The 19,174-nt window shown below is 37.1% G+C and overlaps 1 protein-coding gene across 1 annotated transcript in view; it reads right to left on the bottom strand.

The window, feature by feature from the left end:
- ICA1 (islet cell autoantigen 1) overlaps positions 1 to 19,174 on the bottom strand; it is a 67,942-nt gene that overhangs the window by 23,451 nt on the left and 25,317 nt on the right. Inside the window, exons 7-8 of the mRNA XM_065731221.1 lie at positions 1,080 to 1,205; positions 774 to 872 (exon numbers count right to left, since the gene is read on the bottom strand). Coding sequence (XP_065587293.1) covers positions 774 to 872; positions 1,080 to 1,205 — 225 coding nt within the window. The remainder of the gene's footprint in view (positions 1 to 773; positions 873 to 1,079; positions 1,206 to 19,174) is intronic.

Raw genomic sequence — 19,174 nt, 5'->3', positions numbered from 1 at the left:
GTTAGCACTTAAACAAATACTTAAGTGCAGCCCATAATGAATAATGTCTTCCTTTAAAATATGTCCTTAATCACTACACTCTACATGCAGTTTCTGATAGTACCACACCAGAAGTGTTTTTGATAGAAAACATGTATTTAAATGAAAAGATGGGACAGGGATTGAATTGGAAGACAACATATGTCCTTGAACTTCTATTTGGGGGTCAGGGGAGCAAAATCCCTACCAGTGAAAGAGTGGAGAAAGTCCAAGACCACCACATGAGCTGAATGTCTACAGGGCCAGACAACGTGCATCCCAGGCTTCTGAAGGAACTGGCTGATGTGGTTGTCAAGCCACTCTCCATCTTATTTGCCTGGATGTCAGGCAAAGTCCCCAGGGACTGGAAAAGGGAAACTGACTGTTTACATGATCTTATAGTGACAGGACAAGGGGGAACGGCTTTAAACTACAAGAGCGGAGATTTAAATTAGATGTTAGCAAGAAAAATTGTTACTCAGAGAGTGGTAAGGCACTACAACAGGTTGCTCAGAGAGTTTTTGGATGCCCCATACCTGGAGGCATTCCAGGACAGGTTGGAAGAGATCCTGGGCATCCTGATCTAGTGGTTGGAAACCCTTTCCATGGCATGGGAGATGGAACTAGATGATCTTTAACCTTCCCTCCAACCTAAGTCATTCTGTGATGCAACAAAGCATGAATGTTCTCTACATCGCTGCACGATTTCTTATTTGTTAACAATGGGAAGACAAATATACCTATATATTCCTTACCTTTAGCATTGTGAATTCATATGGCTGATAACCTTTGAAACTTTCATGGATAGCTGCCATTGTGTGTGAAGTTTTTTCCCAAAAATGAAGAAGCGTTGTCTGTAAGGTAGGATAAAATTTTAGTGCAATGTTATCTTAAACACGAATCTGCTTCTTATGCAAAGTTTACATCTCCACTCTAGTATTAGTTATATATTCTCATACTTGAATAGTGCTGAAGCAACATCTTAGAAAAACATAAATTAACTGGAAATCTTTATTTTGGAGGCTAATGTTTTTTTTTTGTTTGTTTGTTTGTTTTGATACCTGATATGTTGTTAATACGTGAGAAAGAAGGTTGCATCTGCTTGCTCCCAAAAGGTCAACTTTTTGACAGACATCAGTCTTCAGCTTGTCGAAGTTGAGTTTTGCATGTCGCACTTGAGCTTGAACCTTCAAACAAAGGGAGAATTATTTCTGTAGTGAGTTTTCTTTCTTCATTTTTCTACCCCAACTTCATGAGAGAGGAAACTAACAGAACTTAGAAAACCAGAAATATCAGAAAATAGAAATAAGAAAGCTGAACAGACTCAATTTTATACTGAATTATTAACATAATCTGTACCACTGAAAATACATTATAGCAAGCTGACATGCTAAAGTTAGGAAGTATAAGTTACTGCATAATACAGATGCACATTCAAGGACATCTCCATATATCTGTTGCAAGAAAGAAATCATAGTGACAAACTTCAAAGTCAGTCAGAAACCTTTGCTGACAGTACAGCACTTTAATAACTTTGAACTGCTACAAGAAGTTATCTTGTCAAAGTTTTCCTTTTAATATGAGTGTTTGTTTGTTGCTATAAGTAAAAGAGGCCCCCTTGTTTAGGAATATTTTCTGTTTGAAAGAATTTCAGTTTTACAAATTCTTCTGCCACCAGTTATGTATACACAAGACACTGTTACACAAGCCACACACATTGGATGACAATACTAGTATTCTCATTATCAGGTATCAGAACAGAAACTTGATGTTTTGTGCTCAGGATGTCTCATTTAAATGACAATTTTGTGCAGAGAAATTTGTATACAACAAAATATTTACACAATCTAGTTTTTTGTCCAAGGTAATACAAAATGATAGAAAACAAAATACAATGTTTTTCCTATAACTCTTTTGCAGTTACAGTGCTTACCCACAAAAACCTTCACAGTGAAGGAAAACCACACTGAACTCAAATTAAATACCTTTCCTTTTCTTTACTTGCCTAATTCAGAGAGGAAACTTACTTTGGTCAAAATACACAGATTTGGTTAAAACAAGACCTGACAAACTTGCATGTTTCTGCTCTTCAGAAGCGAATCCATAATCCTGCAACAAGTATCTGTGGTCCTTTAATGGTAAAGACAGAGACACACCCTGTGACACCAGCTGAAACATTAGGGTTACCATATCTATAATCCCATCCCATTTATACTAATAGACTTCCAACCAGGCAGAAAACAGCAAAAGATCAGTGCCACAGATTCATCAGATGATCTCCTCAGATGAACTGTGGCCACATCTGTGATTGGACAACTCTTTTTCACTGATCTCATCTGATCAACTGTGCATGTGTTACATGGTTGTACATATCCAAGGCCTGATACATTCACAATGAAGGAACAACCGTAACTGAAAACTGATGAGAAGTAAATGAGAAGAATCTCGCAGGTGAGATTTTAATTGCAGTTGGTGGCAGTGTGCCAAATATAAAGCTATGTTTTCCAACGATGCAGCTGAAATCCTTTTTCTCTTCAGTGTATCACAGCACTAGTTTTTGACAGTACAGCAGGGTCAGCTGTGATTTTGTACATTAATAGTCCAAATGAGCAAAGAATGTTACTTCAGGGGAACATAAATATCTCTGCATCAGAAATGGTGGGCCACAAGAAAAAATATACTAGTACATGTCACTGTTCATTTCCACAGTTGTAAGACTGTACAAGGGCTTTTTATACAACAGACTGGGATTCATATCTACCTCACATCACCAACTCCTTAAGGAAAAAAAACAAACAGAAAACAAGAAACTTGTAAACTTACCAGTTACTGTCTTTCTGCTATCAGCCTTCAGGACACTTAGCAAGAAACAACATCAGCATTTTACCTTAGGTTAATATGCAACTAGTGACTCATTTAAAAGCTAGAACACTGACCAAGAAAACAATTCATAACAATGTAGAATATTAATCTGTATATTTAAGATGTCCATACAGATTATTCAAAATACTTACTGCAATGTTTCGTTAACAAATGTCACAGATTTATCTTATCAAGAAAGATGTGAAAACGTGAGAGTTATTCAACTGAGGATGTTTCTGAGCTTTTTTTAACGTGCTGAAAGTTTATTAAACAAAAGCACTCTCCATTGCAGAGCAGCAGTGCAGGACAGCCCAGAAAGAATCCCACACTGTGCATCATCATGACCTTTTGCCTTCTATGTGTACCCATTAACACATTTTCAATCCAAATTACTGTTAGACATGGCTTCAAGAATTAGGCATAAAACCTCTATGCTCATTAAGTAGAATTAACTTAATACTGCACAAATTATTATAACAAAACTTTGGTTTTCTGCTCAAGGGGAAGCTGATGCAACACATGCTAAAGTTCTAATTTCTCTGCAATTACTTTCTAAGAATAGGAAAAAAATTGATCACATTGTGGTTTCTGTTCTCAAATTTTATTTCTTATATTTCACTGCATTGAAGCCACAGCATACAAAATCTCTTCAAAATCATGGTCTGAGAAATGGGCGGATTTTACTGACTAAAGAGAATTGTGCTGATCCAAAGGCAAAGTGGGCATTTTACAATGGAAGAGTTTCTAAGCATCTGAAGCAGTAGTTGCTAGTTACGAGGTTTATGCCAGACAAGAAAACCTCACCATGATACAGATGACGTAAGAAAAGGATTACTACCCTCCATCTTTTTCTTTTTCTAATGAAAAATAAATTGCTTTTAATTTTCCAACGCAAATCATTATCAAAGTATAATATTTAAGGGATTGAATTCTTGAAAAAGAAAGTGAGAAAAATCTGGAAAAAATGTCTTATTAATTTTTTGATAAACTAATAAGCCAGATAAAACTGAAATTATTAAAAAACCTACGTTACATAAATAATCATTCCTAAATGCTGTGTTTGAAATTCAGACTCTGGGATGCTTGACTGTAAGAGAATATAACTACAAACACAGGTTCCTAAGCTCATACTCAAACAGAAAAGTCCCAGTCTTCAAGAGTGCCATTAAAAAAGAACAAAACAAAACAAAACATGTTCAGACCCATCAAAAAACCCTTTTCAGTATATTGTTACTGAAGTTTGGATTTATTTATTTTTTTTACATATTTTCAAGGAATTTGTCTTCCATGATATTTTCATGTTACTACTTTTAGTCTAAGATAAAGCACAAAATTTACTTTCAGTAGTAGCCCAATTTCAGGGACAGTTCAGCCAATATAAAATTATCTCCAAACTAAATACAGTATATTTTTTGTCTCAGCACTTCAAGTATGGAAGCAGAAACAGATGCTTTCAGTCTCATTTGTCACCCAGCCTCTCACTTACTTGATCTGAAAAGCATGCACAGTGTGTGTACAGAGTGGAAAGCAGGAGGGGGAAGTAAATCGAGAGGGAAACATTCCTGGAATATAGTAAACCTTCCTGTTGAGGGCTTTGGGTAAACTCCACCAGCAGATGGAATCGGCAAAAGTCTCTGCATGAAGTAAGTGTAGCACCTTCTGGCATACCTGATTGTTGTAAGGACTACGTGAAACCTAAGCACAAACTAAAGTAGGCTGTAGTTTGAGGACAAAGAATTTAGTGTACAGAAGAGAAAGCAAAAGGAACCAGGCTATTACTTATCACAAAGCTGTAGTAACATCATCTAAGCTATGAAGTTATGAAAAGGAACACCTACTGCACTTTTAAACCAACACATGCAAGCACCGATTGTTGTCTGCTCTTAAAGTTGAGTTTGATGCCACATAGTCCGAGAATAGAAAAGCAAATGTGTTATACAATAATAATGACTGTAGCTAAACTATTCCATGTGCAGCACAATGACTTCCAAAGTCTTGCACAGTACTAAACCCGATTTTAGCATGCTTTGGTATGTTCAATGTTTTGCAGCCTATTCTTTGTCTCAACTGTTCCCTTGGATGAGAATAGTATTTATTGCATGTATTAATCCGTTCCATGAATGCGTGGGACACATAAGAACAACATTTAAAGAAGAGGTAGCATACTTCTGTTCATCTGCTTTAACTCTTCAATTATGGTCTGATGAAGAACTGATAAAAGTTACTTTCAGGAGATGACATTTATGAAGTTCAAAATGCCTAACTAGAAAGTAAAACCACCCGGGCAGTATAACACATGCAAACAATATCTGTCCGATTTGAAGCTAAGCAGATAAACATCAAATTTGTTCAAAAATGAAACTATTCTTGAAAGAGATACAAGGTACTCTAGAAAAAAGGTGCACAGTTAGTTCCAGTTATACATTACTCAATTTTGTCATATTGTACTTAATTTCTATTGCCCCTGCTTGCGTACATATCCTCACACACCTCATTCCATTAGGCTTGATTAAGTAAATTTAAGGTACTGCTGGCATTCCTATAAAGACTAAATAACTACCACTGCCTGTTTACCTGTATGTCTTACTCTTGAAAGCAACTGAAGTATGGTCTGCCCTTCAAAAAATATGTTAGCTTTGAAAGAATAGACAGTTCCATAGAATTGCTACCCATCATTCTGATTCTCAGTTAGTATGGAGTCACAAGCAAATAATGCCTTGGAACTGCTGTTGAAAACCTGTACACCCTGTGTCAGGACTGTTTCTATCCATCAGGAAAACCATGAGAAAAGAAAACAGATATAAGTGAAAGTTAAATTAAACATAAGTTACATTAACTACATATTAATGCAACTAAGTCTGAAAAGAGAAAACTTTCTAGTATCCTTAAGTGATAAAAAAACCCTCTCATTATTATAGAACCGTTTGAGTTGGAAGGGACCCTTAAATATCATTTCAGCTCCCCTGCAATGAACAGGGACACCTACAGCTAGATCAGGTTGCTTAGAGCTCTGTCCGGCCAGACCCTGAATGTCTCCAAGGATGTGGCATCCATCACCTCTCTGGGCAACCTCTGCCAGTGTTTCACTACCCTTAGAGTAAACAACTTTATTTTTAATTCAATCTAAATCTTCCCTGTTTTAGTTTGAAACTATTTCTCCTTGTCCTGTCACAACACCCTGTCTTACCACCCTGCTAATGAGTCTGTGCCCTTCATCCTTATAGCCCCCTTTAGGTATTGAAAGGCTGCAGTGAGGTCTCCCCAGTTTTCTGTTCTCCAGGCTGAACAACACCAGCTCTCCCAGTCCGTATGGACTTGATCAAGGCAACAAGATACAATATGGCACAGACTTTTCAGCTCCCTACAACTATCTTCAAGTAGAATTTAGAAGTAATTGGAATATCTAATTCACTTGTTCAGAGTTCTCACTGCAGCATATTCAGTACAGTCCTGAAACTGAACATAACACAGTAAATCTAATGATAAAACTAGAAATGAAAGAAAAGAAAAAGAAAAAAAAACAGTATAAGCAATTCTATACTACTCTGTCATAGAATACAGTGAAATGTAGCTTAATATGGGTCAGTTTAATAGCAGCAGCATTTCATTTACTGGCACTAGCAACAATCACATTTCTCTGTCAACTAGAGCTGAATCTCAGTTTACAAATAAAACAATCAAAAAGTCTTCATTCTATGCTGGTACAAGTTATTTCCTTTTATCTCAGTATTATTTATTTCTACAAGAACAAATGAATCTCCATGATTACATAAGTTTTGCTCTGCTTAGACTGTCTACAAAGCTGCCTAAAGGAAAGAACTATTAAAAAAATCCCATTATAATCAAAATGTTATTCCCCCAAACCTGACAACTTTCATGCAGACTTGGTCATTGGAATCAGTTTCACGTTAGCTACTTTCACTGTCTTATCCTATCCTGAATTTGTGACAGTATCCTTCTTACACTCAGTTTCCCTTCTCACAAAATGAGATTTAATGAAAGATTTTACATTCACTTCTGTAATCAAAATGTGAGACCAAACAACAGCTGTAATAGCTTTAATTTTCTCTCTCTCTCAAAAAAAAAAAAAGCCTTTGATGCTAACTCACATTTTCATCTGAGTTACTGTGTTATTATTCCTCTTGAATTCAGTAGTATTGCTCACTGTTTAACATTTGTATTGCAACAGCTACTGATGGTTTCGATGAGATGAATTCCCATCATACAAGATGCCAAAAGTCAATGAACAAATTCCAGGTCTTGTGCCAGGGAGATGTGATCTTAGGGTAAAAGCCCCTGACAGTCAGGCTCCTAAGTTGGGGCTGCGCTGGAAAAAGCCTTTCCTGGATACCCACAGGGTGACTCCTGCTCTGGGCATAGTGGAATTTGCCCCATGTTATACCACTTATTAAACTTGATTTAATACCATGGTTCTCTTCAGCCTTTTTGTATTGTAGCATACATATAACCACGTCTCCATGCACACACACAGGTCTAATATCAACATCCATCAGCTAAAAAGCACTAGAGCTGCCAAGGGGTGTCTGGAGTAATGCAATCAAGTGAACTTCAGCATTCAGCTGTGCTTCTGATCAGAGAATCAGGAGAGCTTGAAGGTTTTTTTTCCCGTTTCTACTGATTCGTAATAAAAATATAAACATATCCTGAAGATAAAACTGAACTCAAATTACTACTTAACATTTCAGGTTTCTTGCATGAGGTGTATCGTTTCTCATGGGTAAGGCCACAGGATTTTAAACTTCCTTTTCTATTCTCCTTCTGACCCCCTCTGGAAGGGATAATAAAGATGCTATAGACAGGAAAATATTTGTGCAAGGAAGGCAAGGAAAGTATCATATAACAGAACTGTATTTCACACAGACACTGTACACCAACACATGATAGCTTTGATACAACATACAGCTCTAGGTTCATGTATAGCATGCAACTGATAATAACAATTGAGTTTCTCAGCCCCATGATATTAACAGAAATAAACCAACACATTTCATGTTGTACTCCCACCAGTCCCTCTGCTGCTACACTATGCTACAGAATCAGGGTCTTAATTATTTTTTCATAAGGAAATTGATCATATTCTGACAGCTCCTCTGCCTCTAACATGCCATGCTGCCCTGAGGCACTGAATAGATTATCGTTGAAAAGGAAAATTTTAGGAGGTTTTAAGAAGCTATATTTAAGAAATCCTGCAAAGTTGCCTTACTTAGAGTTTAAACTATACATACATACATTTATCATTAGAGATCCTTATCATCTCCCAGAATGTAACAGCAAAACCTGAAAATCTTTTAAGGCTGGATGACAACGTTCCGTATTTCAAATCTATTTGCAAGTACAACATTTGAAACCTTAGCCACCAAGAAAACAAAGTAATGGCACAGTAAGGGAAGCTTCGTATATTTGCATTGGATTAAGTTTCCAGAACTTTAAAAACACTTCAGATTTGTCTTTAGTTTTAGTTGAACTAATACTCTGTAATACTGCAATTATTTGATGCTATTTTAAGTAAAATAAATTTGCACTTAATTTTCTCTTTTTGGCATATTAAAAGCATTCCAGTATTTGTGGGTAACAACCCTTCAAACTGCAGGAAGCACCAAAAGGGATCCATTATTTTCTGGAATTCTGTGATTAGTCAATGCATGTTTTGATAGAACAGGGTTCATTTCAGCAATTATTTGAGGACAGCCACTTTAAGTCCCATAGTAATCTTCAAAACTGCAGTCATTACTTTGGCTCAGAATTTGCCAGAATTTTTCCTTGTGTATAGCAGCATTCCTGCAAGTTCCCCAGATCACTCAGACCTTATGCTTATTTACTATTTGAATTCATCACGCATAAGCTTTCAAGCACTGAATCTTGGTAAATTCTTGAAGAGGTGACTGAAGAATTTCAGTAACATAAATACGATGGTCAAGCCAACTCTCCATCTTCTCTTTGATACATGAGAATGACTGCCCCAGAAACACCTTATCTAAGGTAAGTTCTCTTAGTCCTCAAGTTACCTCTAACACTTCTCAATTCTCTCTCTCCCTCTCCCTCTTTCCCTCCAGTTTCAAGCCAGAGGTGTGGGCTACCCACGCAAACTATAAGTTTCCTAGAGTCCTGCTGCTGGCTGACTAGGCTAATTCTTCACTGAAGACCTTGACAAAAAACTGCTGCAGACATCTTACAAATGCAGTTGCAGAGCTGCTTTTAGCAACTGACTGCCTGAGAGCAGAAAACAATCACATCTAAAAGAGTTGAAATTATGATCAGAGCTCCTAAATCCAGGATTCCAAACAGATACTATCATGCTGCTATTATCTGCAGTCAACAGAGATGAAACCACTGCGCTCAAGACACAAATATATGCAAAACAAACCACTACTTCCATTCTGATCTCTCCTTTAACTAAAGCAAAGTTGCCTATGCAACTTTTAGTTCCTAGCCCTTTTTTATCCTCTCACTACTTCGGGTCAGATTCCTGCCTTTTCTTCCTGTTTTGAAATCCACGTTACCTGGTCAGCTCTGACTGCAACGTGTTCTTCTGCTGTAAGCTACCCAGGTCAAGGATAATGTCATGGGAAAAAGCAAAGTGATTTAAGGACTTTCCTGGTTGTTGTGTTTTTCTCTTTAGCAGTAACATTAAAAATATGTTATTAGCACCATGGCTGTTTTTAATCCCAACAGAGGATTCTTTTTTTAAAAAAGATATAGAAATATTATATTTACAAAACAGACAGACCACGGACATGAGCTCTCACTTTGTGGATTTTATTCATCAGAATATGAAATTTGCTATTCGTGTCACATTTATGTCTAATTTCCCTCTTAAGTTTTTCAGTACTCAGCCTGTAAAACTTTTACTGCTTTGAGTCTGTTGGCTCACAAGCCATGTAAGTGCAGCCTGGCAGTAATGACTAAGCCATAGTCAAAACTGCTTACTCCATAACCACTGACAATCAGCAGATGTGAGCAACTCTCTGACCCCTGTGAGGATATAAAATTATGGCTGGCTTGAATATTCTTCCTTTTTCCCTGAAAAAACCCAAAGGCTGGCTGTACTGCCTTCTGATATATTTCATGATGGCTATCGCAGAAATTGAATCCTACCAATTAGCGTTCCCTCTCTGGTTTATACAAACACTGACACAAATAACTTAGTTTTTTCCCTCTCCCTTTTTCTGCCACCTCACTTCCTGCCCAGCTCTGTAATTACTCCTGCTGCTGTACACTGTACCTTTTCCAACACTCTCGTGTCTCTTTAGATATCTGGAAAAACAAGAACCTCATCACACGTTACACATGTGGTTCCATGAATATTATCCAGTGGCACGAAGAATTATTTTTCCCCCATTCTAGTTTTCTTCCACCCACAGCCAAGTTGGATCTGTAAAATTGTATCACTTCAGCCTTTGTACTGGGGGAAAAAGCTACATCAGTCTGAAAGAAAAAGTCAAAAGAGCATAAATGTATGCTCAAAGACGTAAAAATAAGCTACTGTGAAAGGAATTAAAGATTCTTCAGTCTGGAAAAAAGAGCTGAATAAGGAGTGCATTAGGAGGCTGTCAGACAACATACAGACATAGGAAAACACTGTGCTTTAGCCACAAGAATTGGAGAACATAGTATTAAACCAGGAGATTGAACTCAACACAAGGACAGCAGAACTTTAAATAACACCCATGTCAGTTGAGCAACCCACTATGTTTTATGATGTTCTCTACTGGTCAGAACATTACATGAAAATCACAGAATCACAGAATCACCACCAAGGTTGGAAAAGACCACCAAGATCATCCGGTCGAACAGTCCACCTATCACCCATATTTCTTATTAAATCATGCCCCTCAGTACAACATCTAAACGTTTCTTAACACCTCTAGAGTCAGTGACTTCACCACCTCCTTGGGCAGCTCCTTCCAGTGCCTGACTTCTGGAGAAGTTTTTCCTACCATCCAACCTGCATCTCCCCTCTGGCGCAACTTGAGGTCATTCCCTCAAGTCTTATCTCTAGTTACATGGGAGAAGAGACTAACCTCCATCTTGCCACTACCTCCCTTCAGGGAATTGTAGAGAGAAATAAGGTCTCCCCTGAGCTTCCCCTTCTCCAGACTAAATAATCCCAGTTCCTGCAACTGCTCCTTATCAGATTTGTGCTCCAGACCATCGCCACTTCGTTGCCCTTCTCTGAACATGCTCCAGGTCCTCAATGTCTTTCTTGTAGAGAGGAGCAGTACATACTCTATGCAATGTCCTGATTGCATCTGTTGGTTACAGATGATAGACAGATGGTGGGATTTCTACTTGAGTTAATGTACCCATCCTGAAGAATCAGGTAACATTGAGGTGTTTGTGCAGGTCAGGGTGGGATTGTAAGCAAGCTGTTGTGCTGGACTGTGACTGCATCAGTGCCTTATCTGAAAGCTGTGCTGTAATCAAAGGCAGTACAGATACTTCCCAAGCACTTTTCCTAAAAGACAGCAGTCTTTCTCACTTCACTGACGCTCGTGTAATAGCAGGCTTTTCAGTATAAAAATTCAAAAGCATGTTGAATTTTGTAACATATTTTTGTGTTCATTTTAAATTGTCAGGGTGCATTCACGCACTGCTTTATGCCCAACCATGCCTAAGTAAGGGAAAGCATTTAGAAATACTCCCTAAACTGTAACTGTGTGACAACAGTTAAGCTTTGAATTCACAAAAATTCATTTGAGGAAGAGATAGGGGTCATTTTTCAGACACCCTGGTGATTTTTACAGTCATAACTGCAGTGCAGACAAAAGCCCAGATCTCAGGGCCTTACTTTCACAAGATTTTGTACATGTATCTTAAGATCTGTGATTTCAACTTTGGAAATAGTATGCCATAACACACAGGATCCACCTGGGCAGATCTAGTTTAGCTTCCAGCATCCATTGCCCAAGTATACAGGCAACACTCTTCAAGTCCTAGAGGTTTGTCTGCCACATGAAACTTTTACTTATTATATTTAAAAGGAGAGTGGTGCACTGAACAGTAATATTATCTATGTGAATCCTCAGGAAAAAAATATAAACAGTAATTTTTATTTTTTATTGAACTTTTACTTTGCATTTGTGAAAATTGGTAGAGCAACCCTACTACTAGGTTAGATATTCTGATCAAAACTAGCTAAAGGTAGCCTGAATTCATATACCAAAAGTCTTCTGGCTATTCAGTTAATGAGGCATTCTGTTTCATACATCCCCAAAAAGTGTTGTTTTTTTCTTTTCCCCCTTGCCTATTTAACTTTTTGAGTTCAATCTGAGACCTGTTCTTCCTTACTATCAATACTACAGTAGTACAAAAACCTAAATCCAAATGCATCTTTGCAGCAGCAAAGTTTTGTTAAATCCAAATCAAAGATCTTCAAAACATAAAAACAATCTGTTGCAAGCAACACTGCGCTTTGTTTTAAATAACTTTCTGAACAGCTGCCCTGCAGCAATATGAATACACTTTCCATTATTAAAAAATAATTTAGTCCCTTCAGAGGGAAACAACAACAACAAACAACAGATTGAAAGGTATGGCCAAAGAGCAACAGAAAAACTCTGATCGTTTTCTTGTTTTTAACTAAGAAATTATGGAGGCTTTCCACTTCCTCCCCAGTTTCTATTCCTCTAGCATGGCCCAACACAGTGAGACAGTGGCATGTCACGTGGGGACAGCAGCCTCTGTTGAGTCCTTGCCACTTGTCTAGCAGCTGGACGCAGCCTTGATCAAAGTTACATTTCTCAGCACAATCCAGTGAGCTCAACCAGCCAAAAGCCAGACAACAAAATATTTAGCTTCAAGACTTATAACAGTTGTTACAAACAGGAGCACGGTGCAGTTCCACAATATGAATTCATCTGCTCAACCAGCGATCAGTTCATTGCAATAAAGCACACAATACAAGGAGAAATCAACATGCCAGTTTTAAGAAAAATAGCTATAAAATACAGGATGCAACCGACTTTCAGACATGAGAGTTGAGTCACTCCAACCATAATTTCCCTTAAAGAGGAGAAAAGTTTTTTAAATTTAAGAAGCAAGAAGGGGCAACAGTAACATATCTTTAATTCTTCAAAATCTCACTCATATTCATTACAGAAACCATGATCACAACACAACAACAACATGCTGATAATCAGGCAAAGCAAAAAATGTGACTGGGTCACACCATCTCACAAGACTCAGGAGCCTCCAACGCCACAAACCTAGAGACAGATAATGCATTACTTTTCCATCAACTAAACTAAACAGTTTTTTGAAATGATTTTGAATTAAACAAATGCTAAACAAGTTTATAAAAGACTTACTTCAATTAAGAGTTGTTTACTTGGATTGAAGCTGTGAAGAAAACATATTTAAGCTAAGTTCATACATGACAGTCTCAATACAAAGTGAATGTTTGCCTTGAGCTTTGCACTAGTTAAACTAAATTTAGGCACCATCTTTTGAGAAGCTGCATATCTATATAAACATCTCTCTTCTCAGGCTGTAAGTACTACTGGCTTCTCCTTTCCAAAATTCTTCCCCTACTTCTCAAATGCATAGCTCTGTGCTCTTTACACACCATTTCTCAGTTGCAATGGAAAGGTATCTCACAGTATTTTGATTCACTTTTATAGCTTGGATCAATATGCAAGTTATTTTTAAAAGAGAACAAACAATAAATAACAATGTAAAGGAAGGGATGATAACAACAATCTTTTCATCTAATTTGGCTAACAGAAGGTCTGCATTTTCTACTTTAAGCGGTCTAAGTACATGCCTCAGCTGTCTGTTGGTGACAAGTTTCAGTATTAGTCAAACTCAGGATGTGTGCTATACCAGGCTGAAAGGAAAAAATGCACTGATGCTAATACAATCCATGAAGCAATGACATGCACGGAAAATAATTAGCAATGATTTTCCTAGTCTGTTGAACAGGAAACTCCTAAATTGCAAGCAGGACAACATTCACGTACATAGCATTACTTCAGAGTTTTGGAACAGTTTTCTATGATATGACACCAAATGCAGCTCCAGTAGTAAGCCCACACCTGTAAATCTACAGTAATTACCTAACACTGAGAGTAATTACCACAACAGCATGCTTGGACACATACTATTCTCAACTGCAAACGGGTGCATATTTTTGAGCAGGAACATATATCCTCTTCAGGAAGGAGGTTGGTTCTGGTAACTCAGAATATATCCTCAAATGACTGAAGCAGTTGACAAAATTCAACAGCACAAATGTATATGACTTGATACAGTCTGAAAACATTTTTTGTGCCTACAATACAAGTCTGCAAGATGCCAAAAATGACTGTAAATATTTGCAGCAAGAAGCAGGCCAACCAAAATAGATGACAAAAGCAAAGAAATAAGCTTCCAGGTATGAAAGATCTTCATCAGCTCTAAGCCAGAAGTAACTTCGACTTAGTGTTAAATGTGCTGAGAATTGCTCTGAGTTTTTCACAAGTCATTTGTGCTAATTATATTGCACAATCTGAAAGCAAAGCATGGTTGGCACACATGGAGCAGGGAGGTGCTGGCACATTGGGAGCAATTAGACAGCTCTTGCATGAGACAGAGACAGGTAATTACTGCTTTTGAACGCTGCTGAAAGACCAGCTAGAGGGGTGATGTAAAGCAAATAGTAATACAGCATAAAACTAAACTCTCTACTATGTCCATTTTATTCACCTAGTAATTATGCAGCTCAGCTTCTATCTCCTTCACTGAAGGTACGTCAAATCCTTCAGATGCAACATCATCATAGTTAGAAAATTGCATTTACATTTTTTATCTCTGTATCAAAATCATTCTTCAGCACCCGAACAAGACTGTTACCTGACTGTGAGATGCTTCTGAGTGGGTGGATGGGAAGACTGAGTCAACTGGAATTAGATAAAGGGATGTTAAAAACTCATGTTTAGGGACAGTAACATTTTCTCCAATTAAAGCACCACAAAACACTAAGCTGTCTGCAAGGACCTGTTGGCCACTGTGAAGGGTATTGATGTACTCGTGATGGGTGGATGTATAATGCACTGGGGGATGCCATTGACACAAAGTAAATCTTAGCAGTATGACACCAACGCCCCTAGAAATACACTTGTACATCACCATGATAACCAGGTTGCCTTTATTATTTAGTGCCTAGATGCTCTCACTGTCCTGAGTACCAAGTCATCCTGCCTAAGGGGCTACTGAAGGAAGAGAAGTACAACTGAGTTTCAGATTTTGTTTTCTATTTAACATTTTTCTGCATGGGCAACAGAATGATAACTGCTAATAACCATGAGTTGCTTATAATGCAATGTGTCTGTTCGTACATAATTTTGTGTACTATTACTGCTCCAGAGATGAACACAACTATTTTGTATAAATACACAGCTGTTATTTACCTGAACTGACAGTGCTGTGAAGTAGAAAAACAAATTACAGTTAGTTTCATAGTTGATGTTTAACATATCAGTTTACTGTACCGTATTTCACTCAAAATAATTTAATTATATTCTTTCCTGACAAACTGAGGAAGATCTAAGTTATTATAAAGAAAAAAAATCCCTAAATCTTCTTCCACGTTGCTCTTCAGACTTCACATTGTGCTACTGCAGAAGAAACATCTGAAATCTAAGCAGGGTTTAGGTAGAATGTCCCTTAAAAAAAAGTTGAAACAACACAGACATTTTTCTGGTTAGAATGGTTCTGTTTAGGGGTGGGGTTTTTTCTGTTTGGTGTTTTTTTTAATTCTCATCTTCAATTTGGTTTCACTACGTGAAGGAGGAAAATCAAACAGTATCTTAGAAAAGATCCAAAGCCTACATAGCACATAACTGAACAGCAAAAGGCAATATGAAGTAAAAGCAGATGGACTACATTATGTATGTGCCCAGGCATTTTAGGAAAATATAAGAATGAATTCCTGGGCAGTGGCAACCAAAAACCTTGGTTCTCTTGTGTAAACAAAGTTTTCCCTAACAGCTGTATTCCCCTTCCTGTTTATTCTTCTCTCCTGCAGTATTCCCTCAGTTCAGTCACATCTGTACTTCATTTATTTTTTAAAAATATTTCTTCTGCTACCTCCTAGCTTTTCAGATTATTAAAGCTGAGGGAATTTTCCAAATCTCATTGCTCCTTTCACAACTTATCTTGTTTACATTTTTACACTTCATTTAGGCGCTGTGAATTCATATAATGACCCGCATGGGTTAGGGACTTTGCCCACACAGATCAGTTTGCAGGATTAGAGTTTTCAAGTGACCACTTGAAATTGCCTAGGCAATTATAATTTCTTTCTGATTTTAAGACCAAAACACAGCAGGATAAGTGAAAACAGCATTCAGTTGCTCCTTTCTTCCTTTTTATTAAATTTCAAGATTACATTTAATGCTTACACGTTCTATAACCATTAGGTTTCAAAAATCTGTTGAAGCCTAAAGTTTGCTACACCGTATTTGAGAGCACTTTTCTAATACTGGGGTTTATAACAACAGTCATTACATTAAAGATTAACTTAACACTATTATTGAATTAAATCACTTACCTGCCTTTTTAAATTTGCTTTATTCTGCTGAAGTACTACAAGCTCTTTTAATCATATGAACATTGGTTTTAACCTACTTTTTCTTGAGATATGTATAAGTGTGAAATTGCACAGCAATTAAACTAAGTTCACCCTTTTTTGCATTTCAATTAGGTTGCATGTAACAAGATAACTGAAATATGTAGTCTAACACTCCATTCTATTTTTTTACAGCAATTTTCTGTGTCTCATCTGGCTCTTCTTAAAAATAACTGAGTGGATGATGAACCACCTCTCAAGGGCAAGCATCGGTCTCTGGAAGCAACTATATCCTACAAGCAATACATCTGAAGATGATGTAATCCATTCCAAAAAGCTTGCTTCTATTTTTAAATAGCATCCTTTGATAATGCTTTTAAAAAGGCATCCCTATCACAAATGGTTACTTTGCTTTTAACCTAGTAACAATCATCAGTGATATTTAATATACATGAAATAGCTTCAGAAAATCAATGATTTTATCTCACTGTCTAACAAGATTCTTACAATTAGTATTTGAATTGGCAATTTAGATTTATAAGATTATAAAATACACTGTGGAAAACAGTTCTGCTTAAGGTCAATTTGTCATAAAAAGATGATTAAAAAAAAAGAAAACAAAATGCTTAAGTATTTCATGTGTTAAGTACCTTTTGGTTTTGGTTTCTGCACTTAATGCTACTGATAGACACTGGAGAACCTGGAAAAAGCTTTACATCAACAGCACAAAAAAGATGTTTTCAGCACTGCAACTTCATCTGACTTTACAAGGAGAGATGACAATACAAAAACTATGATTTTTAGAAATTGCACTTTTTTTGTGTTCTACTTTTCATTGCCACTACTTCTAAGTAAATCACACTTCCGGCATCATATAATTTCATACTAAAAATGATGTTAATAGTGTTCTTTCTGTCCCAAACAGAAAGAAACAAAGCATTTGGGCTAGGTATTAGGAAAAAAATATTCTCCAAAAAAGTGATCAGACACTGCAACAGACATCCCAGGGAGGTGATGGAGTCACTGTCCTTGGAGGTGTTCAAGAAACACGCAGATGTGGTACTAAGGAAGATGGTTTAGTGGAAAACATTGGTGGTAGGTGGACAGTTCATCTAGATGACCTCAAGTACCTTCTCCAACCTGAAAACTCTATGATTCTGATTTTCTTGATGGCAACAAGCACGCCACAAGAAGTGAAAGATATGAATGCTGTTATCTCTGCCATCACTTTGCTACACTGAGATACAGATCTCTGAACGGTAAGTGATGATGTCTCACTAATTTCAGAGTACACAGCTATCTTGCAGCAAACGTTATTGGGTATCCTAGAATCTTACCTCATCTCAATTGATGATGATCAACAACCCAAATCAGCAAAGAGATCAGCAAGAGTGATAAAGATGGACTATCAAAGTGATGGAGCCCATCTTCTCACATTTCTAATAGGTACAATGAAATGTAACAGTATTTCTCACATAATAGTGAAATATATCCATTGCGTGGTCTACTAAAGCTGCTTATAGGTCTTTCTGTCATTTCTAGGGAACAACAATCATCATCTACTCTCTCTCATGCAAAGGCTTACAAAAAGAAAACAAAAAAACCCAACCAAACACTAGTGAACATGAGAACTTATTGTGGAAGGGAAGTACTGCCAAAAAAGAAACAGAAGCAACTGCTGTCTACAACTTCTTCCTTTTTTCAAACCAAAGTTGGCAAACGGTCAATGTCATAGCTGGCTCTAAAGATGAACCACTTACAATGCTATTTGTAACTATGGTGGCTGAAAGCGTATTGACTACACCACTCTGACTGCAAAGGCAAAAAACATTACTCTTTGGTATGCCAGTATATCTTTGCTGCTTGGAAAACCAAAACACTTTCCAGCTCAATATCATCTGCAGAAGTAATTAACACTAGCACATTTTCTTTTAGCTGACTTTTAAATAATTAAACTAGAACACAACCAAGATCACTCACAACCAAGATCAAACATTCTAAGACCATCACACTCAACTGAATTTTATTTACTAGATGAGCAAAACCACTTGGAAAATATCAGAAAATCACAACTCTGTCTGGCAGAAACAGTCCACACCCTTCAAGATATTTTCTATAAGTTTGTTGTGTTTCTCTGCTCTTAAATGCACTTACTATTTTAGCAAGTTTAAATTTATGTTCCCATTAAGAAACAGCAATGCTCTTAAACAATTCAGATTCATTACACGTAATGCATTTTTTGTAGTAATTTCATAAGTTGAATAGAACCACAAAATAACATCACAGAATTCTGTTATTTATAAATTTGTATTGTTCATTACCCCTCATTTTGTTATTGTCATTTTGTTATATTAAATGCCTACAGATTTTCTTTGCATCATTTTACAAGGATGGGATCTGTTAAATTCATTCTTGTTTCAAAGGTTGGTACCACATTAGTCGTCTCTTTTCACCTCCTTAGACTTTCTGCATTTCCTCAGCACTCCATGAGATTTAAGTTAAACAGACAATTAAAAAAAAAATCCTCAAGCACATTTCCACAGTTCTACAGGCTTGCAGGGCTGTTTGCAGCTCTGGTGTTAATGAAGGGTTGGAACATGGAGAGCATATGATGCTGTAGTAATATGGAACATCTCCTTCAGCATCACACAAGCTAAACTGCACTCACACCAGGCCACGCTGGTAGGCAGGGAGGCAGTGAAGGAACAAATATGTAGGGTTGTCCAC

The sequence above is a fragment of the Cyrtonyx montezumae genome, unplaced genomic scaffold (genome assembly GCF_038088225.1).
Source record: "Cyrtonyx montezumae isolate F1298 unplaced genomic scaffold, pur_monq_1.0 scaffold_14, whole genome shotgun sequence".
NCBI lineage: Eukaryota > Metazoa > Chordata > Aves > Galliformes > Odontophoridae > Cyrtonyx > Cyrtonyx montezumae.
The sequence above is the reverse complement of the archived record's forward strand: the minus strand, read 5'-3'. Positions and strand labels throughout refer to the sequence as shown.